The following is a 21,325-nucleotide window of genomic DNA, read 5'->3' as shown; positions in this document are numbered from 1 at the left end:
TTCAAAAACCTTCCACTCTGGGCTTATCTAGTCTTCATAAGCTTGTCTAATTATATACAATGTGAGAGATTCGAACAAGCCCTGGGGGTTCTGACTCAACTTCTTGTGACTCCTCAGACACCAATAACTTACTACAGTTTTTCTCTTGACCCATCGGCAAAAGTCTACTCACCTCGTTAAGGGCACTAACCATTGCAGCTAAACTAGTGGAGGCTCTCTTGACTTGGTTTTTAGGGTCTTCTTTAAACTTGATGATTCCTCCTGTTGCATATTCTTGGTTGCTTTCTGCAAGTAGGCTTACCTCCTAGGAAATCCTATTCTTTTACTGTCGCATGTTTCTATGCATTGAATCCTGCTGCTCTTCTTCCAGTATCTTCAAGAAGGGGGCACTTATGACTGTTTAACCTCTGTTTGCAAACCCTCTAGGCCCTTGAATAGATGTGCTAGCGACTACTTTAGAAAATCAAGACAATTTTGTTTGTTAATGGGACATATTTTAAGACTTACAGGAAAATACCAGGTGGTTCAGAATAGAGCTGTTTTAAAATATGGACCTCTCACACAGAAGAGATACTATTTTAGGGGAAGAATGTTGTGATTTCATCCCTCCAGACCTCTCTGGTAGCCAAAATATTGCTAATAGATCCAGGATGCAAATAAAGAAATGGTGAATTTAAATTGTCCTCCCTTACCTCTTTTACAAATATACTCATCTTTCTTATCAACACGTGATTTTGGTGTTTCTGGAACCAGTAAGCATATTTAACAGAGATTCTGGAACATGACCTGTAGAGTTTCATATTCAGTAGGTCTATGAATAGCCTAATCAGACTCCAGATGCTTCTGAAAAATGTGACAAAAGGACCACAATTTACTTCTATAACATCTAGCTGTGTTTAACCTTACAAAAACCAGTTACAATTAAATTAATTAACTAACGAATTAGTCTTTGAGGCTAGGCCAATTGCAATGGCATATACTCTGGTCCCCATTGTTCATGGGTTTTGTCCTAATTCTGATTCGGGCAGTCCACTTAAACAATTTATCTGTGGGAGTCGAAAACCAAGAGCATTGATACTTGATAACTAATCTCAAGAGGATCCATTCACATTCACAGTGCACATTTCCAATAATTGCTATCTAGGACTCTGCTTTTTGTTATCAATAAAATATGAGAAATAAATTTAATAATCAGTACACGTTTGCTCAATACACTAAAGGAATAGATTTATAAAATAATTCAAACAGGTTGCGACAATCTTGAGCATTGTTTTGCTGTATAAAAAATATCTTAAGAATAGATCTGAGGGGAAATATGACAGAGTTTTTAACTTGCACGCAAAAAAGCCAGACCTGGGGCCGGCCCAGTGGCATAGCGGTTAAGTTCCTGCACTCCGCTTTGGTGGTCCTGGGTTGGCAGGTTTGGATTCTGGGCGCAGACCGACGCACTGCTTATCAAGCCATGCTGTGGCAGGCATCCCACATATAAAGTAGAGGAAGGTGGGCACGGATGGTAGCCCAGGGCCAATCTTCCTCAGCAAAAAGAGGAGGATTGGCAACAGATGTTAGCTCAGGGCTAATCTTCCTCACCAAAAAAATAATAATAATAATAATAGTAATAATAAAAAAGAGCCAGACCTCAAAAGAAAGGGCCTTCTGGAGGAGAGAAAATAGATGGTATTTATAGCTCCATTTATTACACAGCAACCATATTGTGATTGGATAATATTTTGGTTGGTTTTAGCAGAAACCAGGTATTCCCGTTATTAGCTAAGTAAAGAAATAAACAAAAAATGGGATCCCAGGAAACAACTTTTGGATACCCCAGCCACTCATAGATCCTGCTGTTTTTGTCATTCATGTCTGGTTTAGCAGTACCTGCCACGCATGGCTCATCTAGAAAGACATGGATTTTAGAAATAGAAATTATTTTCTTCTAGAAATATAAGTGTTTTCTGAACCGAGGAGAGAGTTAAGCTGAGGGCAAACTGTCTTGAACCTGACCCATGTTTTTAACATATCTCTTTAATAATAGGAATATATTGGTTGTCACACAAGGTTGCTTTCCATGTTAAAATCCTGAATTAATACTGATAATTGTTTGCCTATTCACGTGTCATTTTTCTAGCCTCCATGGGATCACCGCCTGTATATATTTACAAGATTAAAACCTATGACATTAATTCAGCAACCAAAGTGAACACTGCAGGATGTTAATAGGTAAGAGGCAAAGCGTTGTCTGATTAAATGCTTTAGAAATGCAGAGTGAGACACAGTTATGCAGGTTTCCTTACTTCAGGATTTCTCAAAGCTTTTAATATATTCATGTGCATTGGGAATCTCCAAGGGCATAGAGGATGCAGTGTGCCTCAAAATTATTTAACCAGGGAATCCTTTTATGGGGAACTACTGCTCCGTTCACTGCATTTTTAATGATCACTGTGATGTCTTCTTAGGACCCTAACATGTAACTATGTCTAACATCTAATATCACCAATAAGCATATTGAAATTTAACCATTACGGTATTGGGATATGGTCCTGTAAGTAACGGTTAATTCCTTACATTTTTTCCTTGAGCTGTATTCCTATATTTGGATACACATCCTGTGGGGATCTAGAGTGTGCTATGTGTTCTTATAGGGACCTATTGATCCTCCTTCCAGCTCCCATTAAGATTATTGTAACCACTTGTTTATCATTGGGCTTATCCGTTAGATTAGGAACTCCCCAAGGCAAGGATTTGTTCCCTTACTGTTTTTGGCAACCTGAACGGTGCCTCGCACATCCCAGGCACTTAAATACTTTGTTCTCAATGAATAGCCACTAGATTTCAAGTCAAGGTAGAATTTTGATCCATGGTTAACATCCTCCAATTAATTGTATGCTCCCTCTTCACCTTTGCACTTGTTCATCATTGACATTTTGGGGATATGGTGCCCAGCATGCATTGTGTATTGCGCTAAAGAGCACCTTATATTAGACATCATTGACGATATGAACCCACCTGGTGGGGCTGGAAGTGGGGAGAGAAGAACAGGATACAGGAGGATCGTGTCGGTCAGGGATGAGCTTTTGAAACTATACTCGGAAGACTTCCTGAGCAGCGTGTGTATTGCCCTCAGTTTCCCACAGACTAAACACTGCTCATGAGATTCACAGAGCACTCTAAAGAAGGAGACTGTTCTAGATATTGATAGGCTTGCTCGGGTCAGATTTACCCTAGAATGACTCAATTCTTTCCCACAGTTGTATCATGTCATTTTATTTTATTTTGTCTGAATAAAAAGAAAAAATAATTGATTCCAAGCAAAAATTTAAAAATCAATGTTTTAATACTTCTGAAAACTGGTCTAAAAAAAGTACACTCAGGAACTAATTGTAATTACATCCCATAGCAGCCTGGGCGTTCTTCTCATTTAATTACAAATTCAACATTTGCGCTTTCTGGACTGAGGACAGGGCTAGGCTGAGGGTAAATTGTCAATTAATTTTTCCTAATTACTAGATACAAAATTGAAAACAGTACCCCCAAATAAGCTATCTATAAAAGAATAGCTGAACCCAAGCATACACTGCAAATATTCTAAAATACGAAAACTATGTCACCAATTGGAATGCCTTCAAAATGAGAGATTAGTGCCAAGTTAAGTTTATACAAAGTGCAAATAAATTGCATGTTTCTAAACAAATGCTTGGCAGGGGCACAGTATCACATATGTCTACTCAATTTGGTCAAAGTGAAGAACCTCCTATGCATTGTGTGTCCTTCCAGCTAAAAATTAACAATACATTTTGAACGAAACTTCTTCTGAGCAGTTTATAATAATATCCCCTTGATTCCATTTATCGTCTGGGTTTTTCCTTTCTTTCTTCTTTGTTTAAATTTTTTTTTTCCTAATTTTACTATCATTCCTGAAGTCTTCTCCTTCTCATAGGATTTTGGGCAGAGATATGCTAAGTTTTCCTACTTGTGTTTCTTTCTGAAATCGGATTGTTAGCCTGGGCTGGAGGGGCTGATCTTCTCGACCTTGGGTGTCAAAGAAGGCATTGTAAAAGGGCTACTTCCTTCCCATTCCATTGAGGCAGTGGACATGATGCCCAGGCAATGGAACGTTAGTATTCTAGCCTAAAAGTCCTCTGCTTTGCCCACCTCAAAGTTTATACGGTGAAACCTCATGGCCCCAGCTCATCACCCTCTCTGAGCTATCCCTTTGGTCTCATGACTCTCCCAGTTTCTCTCACTAAAGAGGTGGAGTCTGTTCCCCGTACCTAGCCTTGTAATTCGCTTTGACCAACAGAATTCAGCAGAAGTTGCAGTGTGCCAGTTCTCAGCAAAGCCCTCCATTTGCACGCCCACACTTCTGCCACTGCACGAGAACATACCCAGTTAGCTTGCGGTGGATGAAAGAACCCAGCTGAGTTGCCACAGGCATCCCAATCTAGCCATCCCACATCCCTCAGCAGCCAGACAACCCCAGACATGTGAACCAATTCAGCTGAGATCAGGAGTCCTGTCCGGATCAGCTGACCCTCACACCCCGTGAGCTAAATAAACGCTTATTATTGAGGTTTTATGGCTGCCATGCTGCGTCATTGTGGCAACAGATAACAAATATCACAGGCAGTGGCTATAACATGATTGTGATCGGCTCCTAGTCTCCAGAGTAGGCTCACTCTGGTCACTTAACTAACCTCACAAAAACACAAGCCGATATTGCACATCAACGAAGGTTTTGGATCCCACTTATGGTGTCAGGTGGTGTGGTGTTACTGGTGTTTTACTGTATTTTCATTAAATTCTTAACTCATGAATTAAAAATGGGTCTCTGAAAAAGCTGATCTGCTGAACAGTGGGTGTGTGTGAGAGAGGGAAATAGCCAAGAGCAAACTACATTCTTTAAAATTCATATACATATATGTAATCTCTACAATAGAGGGAAGTAACAAGCTGAAGGCTTAGTGCAAAAACAAAACATTTTTTCCATGCATGAAAATGTTTATTAACAATAGCTTACTGTATGTCTATATCAACATTAAAAAGTAGAATTAGTAGAAAATAATTTAATAACCATTAAAGGTTCTTCATATGTATTGCCAAATTGTTCTTTTAAAATTTTGTATTATATTTTATGTCCACCTACAGTATGATGTTAAATTTACCAAAACTTTGCTAACATTTATGCTTATATTAAGTATATATGCTTAATTAATATAAGAATATATGCTTATATTTATGGTTATATTAATTAAGTTTATAACTTTCAATTGTGAAAGGCAAGGTAGTGGTCCTTTACTCATTAAAGTTTTGTCTAATACCTTTATATTTTCTGTTAGGTTTTTTTATGATATTTAATACAAAATATTTAGTTAACTTGATATAAATAATGAACTTGAACATTTATGTCATTAAATGTGGTTTTCTAGTTTTTGCAACTGATAAAATCATGTAAATTAATTTTTTTATTGCAGTAACATTGGTTTACAACATTGCGTAAATTTCAGGTGTAAATGATTATACTTCTATTTCTGCATACATTACCTCATGTTCACCACCCAAAGACTAATTATAATCCATCACCACACACATGTGCCTAATCACCCCTTTTGCCCTCCTCCCTCCCAAAACAAAATTTTTTCATTTCAACTATCTACTCCACAGGTTGCTGGAAACCAACAACTGTTTCCTTAGAAGTGCTTAATGTGAATGTTACTTTGGAGTGGGACAGGGTGTTTAAAATGTATGTTTGTTAGAATGTATCAGCTTTATTTATTTTACCAAATTACATGTATTGGCATTTTCTATTTCACAGATAGCTTTTAATCTTAGAGTCAAGTAACATGATTCTCAACACTGTTTCCCACCTTCTGGGACGGCTTCAGAAATGGATTAAACCTACTACTGGAGCAGTTAAAATCCAGGGTGCAAATAAAAAGCACATTATTTAAGAGCATGAGGCTACAAGTGGATTTGAAAGGGTAATCAACTCAATACTAATAGCACCTAAGTTATTAAAACAAAAGCTCAATGGACCCCATGTACGTGTTTTCAACATCCAACATTATTTTTTCCTATCAATAAGCCTTCTATCTGTAAGGGAAATTGAGAAATATATATATAAGAGAGAAGAGAGGATCAGAGAGAGAGAGAGAGAGAGAGAGATAATGACAGCAAGAGAGAGAATGTCTTAGTATATATGAGAGAAATTGCAGGAAAATATGTGGACTTATCAGAATACAAACTCTCTTTACATTTTATTTTCATAAATGTACATTCAAAGCTCAGATTCCATCCGTGAACACAGGAAGAATATCCAAGACATCTTGTGTTAAAATTACTTTTATTCAGGATGAAAAATACAACATGTAACCAGATTAGATGATAGTTTATGATTAATTCTTTACCACATATTTCAAAAGAACTACATACTTATTTCCCCTTGTTGTTACTGCAATATATTTCTTTTTATTTATTATTACTTAGAAGGTTACAATGTAGTGTTTCACATAGCTTTTCCTTAGTAGCAGATAGAGGACATGTTGTACACAATTACAGGCAGAAAAAAGTTAACACAACTTTTCAAAGGAAGACACCAAATCTACAACTTGTAGTTCAGAGTTCAGGGAATTTTTTTTTCTTTAAATAGATGCTTTTCTGGGGTATGATGTGGCCTGATAAAAGCTCTCAATTTTGCAGACTGCAGCAGCATAAAGCTATTTCCAAAACAATGGATGAAGATGGATCTGAGGTAGAAAGGTGGTCATGGCTTTCCTCTTATATAAAACAATTTTCTTCTCAAAATATCTATGCTGCAAATAAACACCCCTGTCCCCCAACCCACCCAACCTATTCGAAAGGAATAGCAATTTCTAACTTTAAGCCTCCTTCTGGCCAAATCCCAGTTCAAGGGAACCCAAAGTTAAAATATCCTGATGTTTTAAATGCACGTATGCTTGAATCAAAACACATTATTTTCCTTTTTTTCTTTTTTTTTTGGTTTCTCTACATTTGGTAATTACATAACATGTTTAAACTGAATCAATTAAATGTTAAATCAGAAGCTGAACCAAACACCTAATTGAATGCACTCAAAGATACAGGCAGGGGCACCACCATGTAAGCATCAATTTCATTCTTCTATAGAAGCAGTGATGTAACCTTTTGATAAATATTCTTCCCAAAGGTACTGATCCAATGCAGGGTAATAAAACATGTATTCATTCACTCAAAAGATAAAATGAGACATGCATTCAATTTGTGCCTGCTGTCAGAAAGAAAATAACCTGGAATTTCAAGAATTATAAATGGCTTGAATATACAACAACAACAATAAAATTCTCTGCGAAGAAAATTAAAGACAAAGATGTGTACTGGCAGCACAATTAGGGAAAGGCCTGTTGTGTATTTAATGATGAAAATCAAGACCTGGGAACTAGGAAAAGTTATACCAAGTTCTGTTTCTGCGTCAAAATGAAAATATGCTTAAATGGGCAACCTTTGGTAAAATGATCTTTGAGATTCTCATAATCCTGCTCCTTAAGTCCCTCTATCATACACACTGGGACATGAAATAAATAAAGAAATCAAGACCTACTTATGAAGAGCAGGGAAATAAAAGGCAGGACAAAAAATCCCAATAGGAACGCCAGCTGGGCCCACAGGACTTTTATTGTGGTTATCCAAGTGGTTGCTAAAGAAACAAATGTATGGTGTCAAATAAAGTTACACAGTATACACAGAGCTGTAGCCTAATCCATATACATACAGTGTTTGATTGAAATATATGAACTTATTAATTTGGCCAAATCGTGGGAACAGATACAGGAAATCTATTTGGTCATGTGGCTGGTGAATTATAAACAACCAAAACATAATGGCATGAGTGTCGAAGAAATAAATGAAGTTATTGTACAAGGTTAAGATGAAAGAAGGTAAAATTGTCTTCTAATTCTTATGCAATTTTTGTCACGGTTATTAAAAAGAAGGTATCGTATTAGAAAGCCCCCACCCACTTTCCCAATACTGTATACAGTATACAAATCAGAGACAAATGTATTTCCGTTTCCAAATACCACTCTGTTCATTAATTTACAGTTGCATAGAAAGGGAAGAAGAAAACAATAATATATGATTATTATAAAAACAAAATATCCTTTTCTCTTTGGATAGTCAGTGTTTTACTCCTTCAGTAGAACACACAGTCCGCATTCAACAGCATGTTTCCAGGAGCCACGGAGCTTCTGATTAAACGGAGTTTGGAATTGGCATTTGCTGAAAAGGGCAATACTGTACGTCAGGAAATGCTGGTTGGTTAGATGAATACTTCACATTGCCTGTGGGAAGGGAAAACAGTACTGTCAGAACAACATTTACAGAAAACATTACAGGTAGTAGAGACCTGTCAACTCTTCCAGGAAATACAAGGGCTTCTTTCAGAACTAGTCAAACCCTATTTGCTATGCTCCTTTACTCCCATGCGACTTTCGCTCCCTGGGATGAGAGCCTTGTCTCTCACTCTGAAGTCACCTAGTCTGTTTTTTATCACTGCAGCCAATATAGAGGAAGTCTGGAAGACTTTTCTCTTGCCTAGGCTGGAAACCAAGCTAAAATTCAGAGGACTTGGCTTTTTCTTGTTGGAGGTACTAATGGTGAGTGAATTAGGCTAGTGCAAGCAACTCATCTCTCCTTGGGGGACTGTGGGAGGTCTCCTGCAGAGAGGGTACCCTTGACAATTTCAACTGGTTTCAGTCACAAGCTGGGGTCCAGACAAGAGGAACACAAGACAGGACTCACAATCCAAAGGTGGGCAGTGGTGCTAGTTAAAGGCTCAGAGCCAGTGGACATAGGCAAGAGAGGATATAAATCAGGCCACACTCAGGGGAGTGGCATCAACTTTCAAACGGATGGTCAAACAGTTGGGTCCACCGTCATTAAAACCCAAGTCCTCAAACTCTTCTCTGAATGCATCCTTCGCTTGCTTGCTCTAACCAGTATCTAGATCATCCCTGAAGACACAGCTTCCTCTATAACCCTCTCACATATGACTCTTTTTTTTTCTTCCACACTCCTCACATCTTGGAGAAGTCCTTCCTAGCTCCTCACTGTTTTTCAGGGTCTTTTCTCTCTCTTCTCCCTAAAAACACCCAGCTTTGACTCTCACGCCATCAGCCTGTACCATCCATTATGCAGTCATCTTCTGACCCCTTGGGTCACGTTCCCTTACTTCTTGATAAAGAAACGGCTCACTGTCACCCACTTTAAAGCGATTTTTAATTCTTAGTGATTTCAATACCCACATAGATGATTCTTCCAAAACTCTGCCCTCTCAGTTCCTTGAGCTCCTCTCCTCCAATGAACCTGTCCTCCACCCTTTTAGCCACTCACTCAAAGTTCCAAACATGGACCATTACCAATACCTGCAACTCCTCCAACATTTCAATTTCAATCATCCACCTTCCGACAACCATCTCTACCTCTCCGGCTTACTTCCACTAGAACCCCGACTTCATCCATCGTTGGTAAAATAATCCATTGATCTTCCCATTTATTTTTTGTCTCCTATACCTAAGGCATCCTCACTTCTTTCTCTACCAAGCATAGGTGCTTTGTTCAATCATTATCCTCACTCCTTTGCCTCCTCCCTCGAATCGCTGTACTCTCTTAGCCAAACCACAACTTCAACTCTGGCTAAATGCAATACTCAGCCTACTCTGGTACCTGTGCTCATGAACTTGAATGTGGCCAGAGGGTAACAGAGAGGCCTGCAGACTGGCCTCACGTTAAATTCATGAGCGGGAACTGTAAGTGGTGCCCTTTAATGCTGCCTGGTAGCTACGCTCTATTGCCCTGTCCATTTGCTCTCCTGATCTCCAAGCAGTTATGGCACATCCCTCAGTCTCTCCTCATACTTCTGACACCTCCTCCCATCCTCACTCTCTGCTGAAGCCCTGGCTTCTGATTTGCTGAGACAACAGATGCAATCAGAAGGCTTCTGGTCCCTGGGATGAGGTCCTTCTGCCTCATGAGCTCTCACATCATGTCCACTAACCTACTTCATATTCCCTTGTCTTCCCTCTGGTTACTAAAGACAAACTATCTATGCTTCTTGTTAAGATCCTAGCCTTTCTTGCCATTAAGACAATAACACAATCAGAAGGTTCACTGTTCAAAAAGATTAACAAGCAAGTTCATGAAAGAAAAGATTACTGTGAATCCAAAGATTTACTGTTGTCTTGTGGTACATTATTACTAAGAGTACCTGATAAGGAAAATACTGAAAGGCATAAGGCCAGAGCTACCAACAGTTCTCAGCAAATTTTTAAATGAAAAATCAAAACATTTTCTCCTTCAGAGTAACAAAACCACTTTGTGAGACATCTGGGAGAATGCTGGTTAGCCATTTGGCTACCTAGGGTAACTTTACATAGTACATATGAGACATTAAAAAACTATCTGAGGGGGTTGGCCCATTGGCACAGTGGTTAAGCTCAGTGCACTCTGCTTTGGCAGCCCAGGGTTCACAGATTCGGATCCCGGGCGTGGACCTACACCACTCATCAAGCCATGCGACCCATATACAAAATAGAGGAAGATGGGCACAGATGTTAGGTCAGGGCCACTCTTCCTCAAACAGGAAGATTGGCAGCAGGTGGTAGCTCAGGGTCAATCTTCCTTACAGAAAAAAAAAAAAAAAAGCTATTTGAGGGGCCTGCCCTGTGGCCGAGCGGTTCAAGTTCTGCTTTGGCGGCCCAGGTTCTTGGGTTTGGATCCCAGGCACAGACCTACACCACTTGTCGGCCATGCTGTGGCAGTGACCCACATACAAAGTGGAGGAAGACTGGCACAGAAGTTAGCTCAGGGCTAATCTTCCTCAAGCAAAAAGAAAAAAAAAAAAAAGAGCTATTTGAACACAAAAGATGGAACACTTGGTATTTTGGGCATCTGGAAGAACTGGCTTGGGAGAGGTTCCCCCTCCCTAAACTGACAAACTATTAGTATTGAATCAACTAACATTTAAATGTCAAGCAAGTTTACTTTACTTATTTACTTGGAGAATAAAGTAGCACGAAAATCAACGTAGCTAATCTGCTTTACTCCAGGTTGTAATCACCACACCCGAGCCAACCAAACCATTAACTCTTACCTGGGGCCTGCTGGGGAGATTAGCTGAAAGAGAAAACAAAAGAAATCAACTGAAGGCAGTACAATTGCTTTGCTGTCCCCATGCCCAGGCACGAAAAAGTGTGGAATGTACCACTCCCAGCTGTTAAATGGGTGCTAATAAGAAAATAAGAAATAGGTGTTTGATTGTTTTTTTTTTTTTTTTGCTTGATGCTTTAACAAAGGTTAGTTTCCCTAGTTTGTTTCTCATATTCTGTGTGCTTTAAGATACAAAAATTCCACCAAAATATGCAAAACATAGGCTGGCTCTCTCAAATAAGTATACACTAAAGCATTCAGTGAATACTTAGTTTTGCAAAACATCTCAAAAGTTCCTATTGAAATCATGCCATGTATTTGGTTTATGTATATGAACAGAGCAAATTCTGTATATTTTGCTGAATAGAATAAATTCTGACCAAGAGGTCATTAGGGAAATGAAGGGGCGTGAGTCTTCAGTTTCTGCCACCCTTGGCTCATCCTCGCTCCAGAGGCTAGGAAGATGGTGGTGAGGTGCTTGCATCAAAGAAAGGGTTGGCCTAATCCTTGGCAGTCTTCTAGGCACTTGGGCTAATAATTGTGCCTTCGAGAGGCCCAGTTAAGAGCACTGGAGAAGTTAGAATATGGTGTCTAATTCGCCTTTGCATCTGAGCAGCTCCATTCCTTCCTGGTTCAGAGGGCACAGACAGTGTAGCTGATCTAAGGGGCGCTGGGAGGGCAGCCACTAGCAAATCTCTTCTCTGAGGCCTCTGCTTTTTCATCTCTGCCTTTTGCTGCAAAATCTCACAATTACCATCTCGTACTCAAGCCGGGGGGGAGGGAGATAGCTCTGCCCTCCAATGATGGTAACATCTGTTCCGAGTCAAATACGAATTGTCCCTAATCATCTAGCATGCTGTACTCCTTCCAGCTCTCATTTTTCTGTGCTGAGGGAAAAAAGAAGACATTGGTGATGACACAGTGGGTGCCAATAACTGTGTGAGAAAAAAGGGCAAACGAGAAAGATGACTTTCTTATGATGCCTGAAGGGAAAGTAGAGCCCCAGTAGTATGGGGGGGAAGAATCAGGTGAAAACCAGTCTAGTCCCACCAGATATGTCAGTTACATCAGGAAAAAAAAGGAGTGGACCTCCTCACATATGTGAGCTATGCCCAAGGGAGAGGAGCTTGGTTGCCAAAAGTATTAAGCATACCATGGGCAGAATTATGCTTCTCTTCTAAGTAACAAACAGCCAAACTCAAACAAAAATCGAATGCATTTTGCTTCAAATCAACATTTTTTTGTGTGTGCGTGTGAGGAAGACTAGCCCTGAGCTAGCTTCGGTTGCCAATCCTCCTCTTGTGCTGAGGAAGAGTGGCCCTGGGCTAACATCTGTGCCCATCTTCCTCTACTTTATATGGGACACTGCCACAGCATGGCTTGACAAGCGGTGCGCCGGTCTGCACCTGGGATCCAAACTTGTGAACCCCAGGCTGCCAAAGTGGACCATGCGAACTTAACCGCTATGCCACTGGGCCAGCCCCCAAATTTACATTTTTAACCCTATAGTTTTTTATCAAATAAAATGCTATAGGTACTCCTCTGAACAAATGACACAAAGATATTTTAAAAAGAAATCAGGGTTTTGAGTTTTTGATGAAGGTCACTCATGCTTAATAAACACAGGAAATTCACAGTGAAAATACACTTGTAGGTAAAAAATAATTTTAAAAGCATTTATTAGTCTATCAGCAAAAAAGACTCCACTTATTACTAGTATCCTGTATATTTGGATGACAAATGAAAAAAACTGACAAAAGATTTTACACTAAAAAAAATAGTTATAGCAGTCAGTGGAAATTTTAGTGAGTACGTTGGTTAATAGGCAACACAATTAAATTCCCTTCATTAATGCCTTGCCAGGAAGGGATGGAAATGCCTGTCTCTCTGCTCTGAAACTCGATGTAAATAATTAAAAGAAGACTTTAAAAGGCCATAATTCAAGGATGCTATCAGGACCAATTGGGATATTAATTCAAGGCAGAGGAATTCTAAAGTGTTATGCACAACAATATATAGACACAGTAAAAAAAAAAAAAGCATGTTTAAGTAGGCAATTCATGCAATTAGGATTTATGAATACAGTTTCATTTTAATTCTAAGATTGCCAGAAGTGGAAATTCACTTGTGACCACGCTAATTTTTAATCCACAAAAGATCAAAAGTCAAGATTAACATGCAGATCAATTCATTGTATGCTGGTGACAAGCAATTTTAACGTTCTCATTAGTTACAGGGGCTCAAGGGATTGGTGTGGCGTTGGGAGGGTGCCAATCCAGTTTGCTTAGAAAAATTCTCCAAAAGCAGTCGGTAAGCTTTGGGAAAGTAAAGGCTTATTAAAATTTTTGCTAGCTGAGCAACTTAAAAGGGGCAACAAAGCAACTGAAGTCTAGAGAACTTTCTGAGTACTATTTGGGGAAATTTCACCAACTAAACCTTCCCAGTAAGAAAAGGTAATCATTCATTCATTCACTCAATTCAGAAGCATGTCTTGGGCACCAAGTACACGTCAGGTGCTCATTTCTATCCTGTATTAACTTTTAAAAGGTTTAATAACTTTAGGCAGAATTAAAATAAATACGTAGGGGCCAGCCCCATTAAAAAAAATACGTAGGGGCCGGCCCCATGGCATAGTGGTTGAGTTCGGCATGCTCTGCTTCGGCAGCCTGAGTTCGTGGGTTCGGATCCCAGGCACCAACCTACACCGCTCGTCAGCCATGCTGTGGTGGCGACCCGCATACAAAATAGAGGAAGACTGGCACAAATGTTAGCTCAGGGTGAATCTTCCTCAAGCAAAAAGAGGAAGATCGGCAACAGATGTTAGCTCAGGGTGAATCTTCCTCAACAACAACAAAATGTATCAATTTTACAAATAAGTCAATTAAGCCTTTATTTTTACGGAAAGCTGTCCCTATCTTGGAGATTTTTATATTTTCAAAGCAAAATATAGAATATAAATACCAAGAAGAGCAAACTAAACCCAAACTAATAGCAGAACTTCAGAAACCAAAAATAATAAGACCTAAATTTCAAAGGATTCTAAAACACATTATGCATCATTTCTTATAAGGGATGTACTTGAGCTCTTCAAAATAACACATGACTGGTAATGCTCATCCACAGAAAACTATAAAGATGATAAATATCTGTGAATGTACAGACTTAAGGCTATGACAACATGGGGCCAGTGTCCCATCAAGGAATCTTGGGGCTCTGTAAGTCACCTCACAACACAGAATGACACAGGTGGAGAGGGCACCAATGCAAAGCAGGAGTTTAACCTGTCATGTAGGTCTCCTTGAAGATATATACTCTTCTCAGGAATCAATAATACCTATTAATAGCTAATAAGATTCCAACCAATGGGAATTTTATACTTGCCTTTAAGGGGGACCATAAAATGAGATGAATATATTCACTTCTTAAGATGCATTTTTGCCCTATAATTATGATTATAAATTATTTTTATTTATATTCTCTTCTAAAATATGATATAGATCAATGTTCTACAATATCTAGATACAAGAATATACTGTGAAAAAGATTTAAGAATAATTGCTTTAGAAAATTAAACTTTTAAAAAGACACATCATGAATTTTTAGTATAAAAATTTTAATATGGAAATTATACATTTTATAGTCATGATAAAGCATATATTTAAACGTATCTCCCATGCGAGCTCTCACTGCCAGCTGACTTTTCAAATGAACATGTATATCAAGAAATTTAAATAAAAACTTCTAAACAGGCTTTGATTTACAGAATTTGTTCTTAACTAATTATGAATGTATTTGGATTTAAGCTAAACTAAAAAATAATTTCACTTAGAAATTTGATTATGAAATTCTGGCTTGCAAAGACTATGATGAGGTTTTATCTAGCTGTTAAAGAACATACAACTCAGAACTAAAATCTCTGAAAAAATTCAACCTTGAATTATAACTAATATAAAAGATTGAATCTGCTCATCTCTTATGGGCTGTTATAGAGCCTAGAAAATAAGAAACAATATGATAGCGTATGGGCTTCAACTGACCGTCCTAAGCTTTCCCAAGACTCTAGAGGGCCAAAAAGTGTGTGTGTGCGCCGAGCGTGTCTGCATGCATGCATGTGCATACATATATGTGTGCACATGCTTTTCTCGGGGTGAGTGTGGGGACTGACATACAGTAAATATGATTCAGCAAACTTTGAGAAGTAGAATTATAAACAATAACCCGGAAAATGCCACATTCCCAAATACAATGTGCTTGTGGAAACTGTAATATGTCCTTTAGGCAAATGCTTCTGAAAAATCAGAGAAAACTATATTTCAAATAGCTGTTTCCACTTCCTGCTAATGATGGCATTTTGTAAACTGTAGACGAGTACACTTTGAATATTTTTTTAATGAAGTCAATGTATCTTATTTATCTACACTCCTGATAATGTCTTCTTCCTTATTTGGGATGGTATTTTCTGAGAAGAGGATAGAAAAGCTTGAGACGAGAGGATGTTTTATATATACACTACATATATCTGATATATGACAGTATATACACATACTAAAATCTTAATTTAGTGGCTGCCTAGATGTAAAAATAAATTTGAGAGGAAATCACTCTAAAAATGATCATATATATTGGGGCCGGCCCGGTGGCGCAAGCGGTTAAGTGCGCGCGCTCCGCTGCGGCGGCCCGGGGTTCGCTGGTTCGGATCCCGGGCGCGCACCGACGCACTGCTTGGTAAGCCATGCTGTGGCGGCGTCCCATATAAAGTGGAGGAAGATAGGCACAGATGTTAGCCCAGGGCCGTCTTCCTCAGCAAAAAAAGAGGAGGATTGGCGGATGTTAGCTCAGGGCTGATCTCCTCACAAAAAAAAAAAAAAAAAAAAAAAAAAAAAATTAAAAAAAAAAAAAAAAAAAAAAATGATCATATATTCATATTTCTTTAGAAGATTATTTAAAATATAATTGTGGCATTAAGTAGTAGGTCTGTGTATACAAGTAAACAGTTTCTGTTTAACAGCAGAATTGCTTTTGTTGAGAGCTCACAGAACCGCAAGGTGGCAAGATACTGAAGACAAGACATTTGGAAAAAAATCAATAAATAAGAATCATTATATAATTTCCTTTGGGATTTGGGCTGTTTTTATTTGGTTATTTTCTGGCTCTTGGTTATTCATATGGAAAATTCACAGGGTCATAATCTGTGATGCCTTAAATTGTTTTGCCTTTATACAGCGACTATTATATTCTGTGAGAAAAGAAAGCAGAAGAAAAAAGAAGAAAATCTGAAAATAATCCCTTTCTGTCCCTGAATCTGATGACATCAGAGAACAATGTCTGAAGAAAAGGGAGGGAATTACATTAGAAAAGGCTATTTTCGTGCCTTGTCTGGCATGCCGCTAAAAGCTCTTTTTTGAAGTAACGCACCTTTCTTACTACAGCTTGGATTAAAGAGGATAATTTCTGCCTAAAAACAGACTGTTCCATTTGCCTTCATGTTATCACTCACAAGGCATAGCGAAAAATCTCCAACAGCAGAATTTTACTGTCAGGTACCCCAGTGATGTGAGAATGTTGAGAATCAAACAGAATGTTTGATTTATTTTCAAATAATATTCAATCTTGTTTCTCATATCAGTTTTTGTCATCTTACCAAAGAAAACAAAGAGCCCCACGCAGGAAAAAAGAAACGGGAGGAAAAAGCGTAGTGATGGGGTTATGATCGTCCATACTCACGGCAGCAAGATGGAAATGTACTGTTGATCTGCTCCATAACCTCTGTGAGGTCCGTGTTGGTGTCATGAGGTGGAGCCAGCAGGTCCTCTGCCACTGTGACAGCAGATAAAAAGAACAGATGTCCTGAAATTAATGTCCAGCCTTCCACCAAAACCCAGCTTCGGGAGAAAACACTAGTCCTGGTCTCTCAATATCAGTGTGAAAATAGATCTCCTTGAAAAGAACAATTTTAGGGGAAAATACCAAAACTATTTTTGTATTAATTTATTGGTAATATAATTTTACATAAATAAAATGTACTAGATGTTTCTGTAGACAGAATCCCGGCGCCAAGGGAAAATTCATGATTAAAAATAAAGAATGCAGTCATATCATTTCAATTTATTAGTTGGAATTACATTTTTTGCATTTTAAGTATTTCTTCATACGAGAAAAACATTCTGCCAATTTCTTTTTCTCTCCTTCTTTCTTTTTGGAGACATCAGCATAGGCTAGCTTACGAAAACTAGAGGTTTTCACTGCTACAAAACTAGAGGTATTTTATAAGATACTTTTTACTTCGATGTTTTTTATTTTATAATCAATAGCAAAATAATTCTCTTACTAAAAAAATAAAATAATATTAATAGTTTAGGTTTTCTTCTGATTAAAGTAGCAAAAGACAGCCCATAAACAAATTAATGTGGTTAAAATATGTGGTCCTCAGTAGAATTTTAGAACTTAAATTTCACCAATAACAAAATGTCATTCCTGAGTGCCCAGTGGACAGAGTCTTTTCTAGTAGCAGTGACAGGTACCCTTGGTGACCAATCACAGGCTGGGTGGCACCTCGGCCTCAGATAAGGGCGGGAGGGGTGGCAATGTCTGCAGGGTCTGGGATGGAGACAGCTAATACTATTAATACTAATACTATTCTTCAGTATTATATTCTGAATATGCACAAATATGATATTTTAGAGATATAAAATTTACTAAAATGAATAAAAACATCATCCCGAAAAGGAAAGAAAAAATTAAATTGTTGCTCATCCCAAAAGGAAAGAGCACTTACTTTTTTTCATCCTTCACCAAAATTCAATCCACTACTACACATGATAAAAGCAAGTGTATGATAGCTTATTATCCTAAAATGTTGGCTTTCTTGGTGCTGTTAAAATGGCTTTGTACTCAGCTGAGCCCAAAGAGACGACAAAATTCCTTTATGCCCTAAGGCACTCGTGTGTAAGAACGCTATTTAAAATGAAAAACAAATGGCTAAGTCCAGAGCAGAGCAGGGGAGCAGGTGACTTGGTGACACCAACCTGCTTGGTGGAACTGTGGGCCGGGGTCCGGATCCAGCGAGTAGCTCAGCGCAGACTGCTGAGGGGAAGCCCAGGGGGAAACGCCATTGATTCGGGCATCAGATTCAGGCTGGAATCACATCCAAAGGTTAGAGCAGAGGAAGGATGCAAGTAACTATTGGGGAAAACGTTTCTGTTTCTAACTTCCCCTCCCCGCCATGGATAATTAAATCACGTGGAATTCTTTGGCCTCAGACACTTTCAAATTCATGTCACCATCAGATGGGTGGGTTCACTGGTACTTCACCCGAGTACCAAGTGGTCCTTCCCTTTCAATCTGGGATCCTTGAAGAACTCAGTAGTTATATGCAAGATTCCCCTATCCATATCCGTCTCATCCCTCGATTTTTCTCTCTCTTATTTTTATGTTGACCAAGTGAATTTAGAAACATGTTTCATTCATCTTTAAAAAATTAGCACTGCTTCTCATTCAGTAAGTTTATCCAGTTTCAAACTCAGCTCATTTTTAAATTTAAATTTACATTTAAAGACAATACTGGAGAGTGGTTAAGAACACGATTTTGTATTCAGATGCTTGGATTCAAATACTGCCACTCAGCAGCTGTGTAAATAAATCTGGGCAAATTTTGTAACCTTCTGTGCCTCGGATTCTTCATTTATAAACTGGGGGTGGTAACCAGAGTGCCCGTGTCAGAAGGTTTTGTGAGGGGGTGATCAATTAGTACTTCTAAAGCGATTAGAACAGAATCCGACACCTAGTAAACACTTGGTAAATGCACTCATGCACAAAGCTTTGAAACGGTGATGGATCCACCGACAAGTATATGGGCAAATTAGAAAGCGTGATCCATTGTAGACAGACTGCGGAAGTCACAGTGTTTTTCCATTAAATCTATAGTAGTTGAAGTCTGGTAGTTCTGCCAGTTTTTACTATCAGAGTTGAATTTTCCATCTACTTCTGGCATGCATGCTAAATCATTAAGAAGAGATAAGACCTCTGCAGTCTGGGATATACAGAGCCATTTAGATATCAGCTCTGCCTAACAGCATTACTGTGCAATTCAGAAGGCACATGAGCCATTAGGCAGCTCTGTCTAATGGGATGGAGGGGGGTGGGTAACGGTGAGCAGGAGAGCCTTTAGCTCGAAGAGCATCCACAGGTTGTGGCAAATAAAGCTTTCCATCCCAGCTTCCTTCTGCAATGATTCTATCCACGCGCTAGGTTGTTAACACAAATGCTTTATATTTGAAATAAGAGATTTCAAGAGAAAATTTACCCCTTACACACGCACCATTCGGAAACCTCAAGTTCACAATACTAACAACGTAGCTTTTCCAATGCATGTGACTGGCACGGAGATAAGAATCAAACATTCCGGAGGACTTAGAGAAAGCCAAGCCTCCGGTCACTCTTGGGGAACTACTATTTTCTAATGATGCACAATTGATGAGGCTCCGAAGTAAGCCTTCCCCAAAACTCTCACACAAATTCTGAACCAGTGACAGACATACAGAAAAGTATATGGTCAAAATATAACAGGTATTTGGGGCCCGCTGTGTAGCTAATGCAGAAATTACTTCGTTCTGAATGATTCTGAGAAGTTAAAAGATACTGAGAGCAAGGGTGAAAAGATGGTTTTCTAAAATTTGAGACAATAACCAGAAAGTTGTTTCTGCCTTTGATCCCATAAATCATTTCTGGGGAAAGGCATTCCTCTTCACTGCCTAGGGGTCCCACACTGCACAGGCCAGAGAAAAAGGCAAAGATGACATGAATGTTGATGCCAGGGATTCTTCAAGACAGAGAGATTCCAGGCCCATTTTCTGGGACTCTGCACCTGCTGCAATGGCGTCTTCATTACTAGTTCTGTGACATGACTCTTCCTCTTTATCTGCTAGATGTAATCAAGTGCTTAATTCTCTACAGTGTATTATGTCTTTCTACATGATGCTGTCTTGTTATACATCACACCATCTTGCTATGGTGCCTAACAAGCCTGCAGGCACCAAAAAGGCAGAAACTGTGTCTGATGCTTTTTTTTATATCCCAAAGAATAGTGTTTTTCAAAATTGCAGGCTATTACCTGTTGATGAGTTATAAAATTGATTTGGTAGGTCCTGACCAGCACTAAGAAAGAGAGAGAGAAGGAAAATGGAAGGGAAGGAAGGAGGAAGAGAGAAACAGAGGAAGGGAGAAAAGAAGGAAGGAAGGAAGGAAGGAAGGAAGGAAGGAGGAAGAAAGGAAGAGAGGAAGGAAGGGAAGAAGGCAGGGAGGGAGAGAAGGAGGAAAGAAAAAGTAGAAGACAAGAGAGCATTTCTCTATAACGGCAATTATTATTTTGTATCCATCATACACGTATGCATCATCATAATGTAAATTGTATTTCTCACTGTCAAGAAAGTCTGCAAATAACTACCATGAAACACGGCCTGGTGTTAGGAAATAATAGTAGCAAATTAATAAACACCTGTTACTTAATTCTTTGAAAAGAGCTCATTGGAAGAAAGGCTTTAGCATGAAGAGCCCAGGTCCCTTGCTGTCCCTTACTCTCCACAGATGTTTCCCACATGTAATTTACGCTGACGCATGTTATAGCATCTTTTCCCTTCAACTATGCAGAGCCGAGCTAGATTTCAGTGCTAAAGAAGAATGGGAAACGCCATCGTACGCTGGGCAATCACTTCTGTGCCAGTGAGGATTGATGCCTACATTTGAAGAGGGATTTCTAAGCCAGTCTGAATTAACCATGGAGGTGAGAAATTGCAAGTGAACCTCTTTATGGGACCCAGCACCCGGGAGATGGGACCGGGATGGGAGGCACGGGGAGGGGTGACACTGAGTCCTTCACGCTCTACCTGCTCCAACAGCTGTCGGAGGCGGTGGAGTTGAGATTCTAGCTGCTTGTTGTGCTCTTCTAAGATCTGCATCCTGGCCTCCAGCCGACCTTTGTGCTGCCTGAGGAGTTTCGCTTCCGCTATCAGTTCTGAATCCTCAGCTGTGTGATGAGGAGACACAATCGCGTCCGGAGGTGAGCCGACAGGGAGCCCCCGTCTCAGGTGCTGCTGCTTCAGCTGCTCGTATTCCACCTGCAGATTTCTAA

At 39.2% G+C, this 21,325-nt stretch overlaps 1 protein-coding gene across 5 annotated transcripts in view; it reads right to left on the bottom strand.

The window, feature by feature from the left end:
• Positions 1 to 6,323: 6,323 nt before the first annotated feature.
• UTRN (utrophin) overlaps positions 6,324 to 21,325 on the bottom strand; it is a 509,169-nt gene continuing 494,167 nt past the window's right edge. For all 5 annotated transcript variants that reach the window (XM_058534226.1, XM_058534222.1, XM_058534221.1 and 2 more), the window contains 5 exons: positions 21,081 to 21,321; positions 18,225 to 18,333; positions 16,924 to 17,016; positions 11,144 to 11,166; positions 6,324 to 8,333 (listed from right to left, as the gene is read on the bottom strand). In XM_058534226.1, the coding sequence (XP_058390209.1) occupies positions 8,325 to 8,333; positions 11,144 to 11,166; positions 16,924 to 17,016; positions 18,225 to 18,333; positions 21,081 to 21,321 (475 nt within the window). In that variant the 3' untranslated portion in view covers positions 6,324 to 8,324. The remainder of the gene's footprint in view (positions 8,334 to 11,143; positions 11,167 to 16,923; positions 17,017 to 18,224; positions 18,334 to 21,080; positions 21,322 to 21,325) is intronic.

This window comes from Diceros bicornis, chromosome 39 (assembly GCF_020826845.1).
Source record: "Diceros bicornis minor isolate mBicDic1 chromosome 39, mDicBic1.mat.cur, whole genome shotgun sequence".
NCBI classification, from domain to species: domain Eukaryota; kingdom Metazoa; phylum Chordata; class Mammalia; order Perissodactyla; family Rhinocerotidae; genus Diceros; species Diceros bicornis.
Note: the sequence above shows the minus strand (reverse complement) of the source record. Positions and strands in the feature narration are given on the sequence as shown.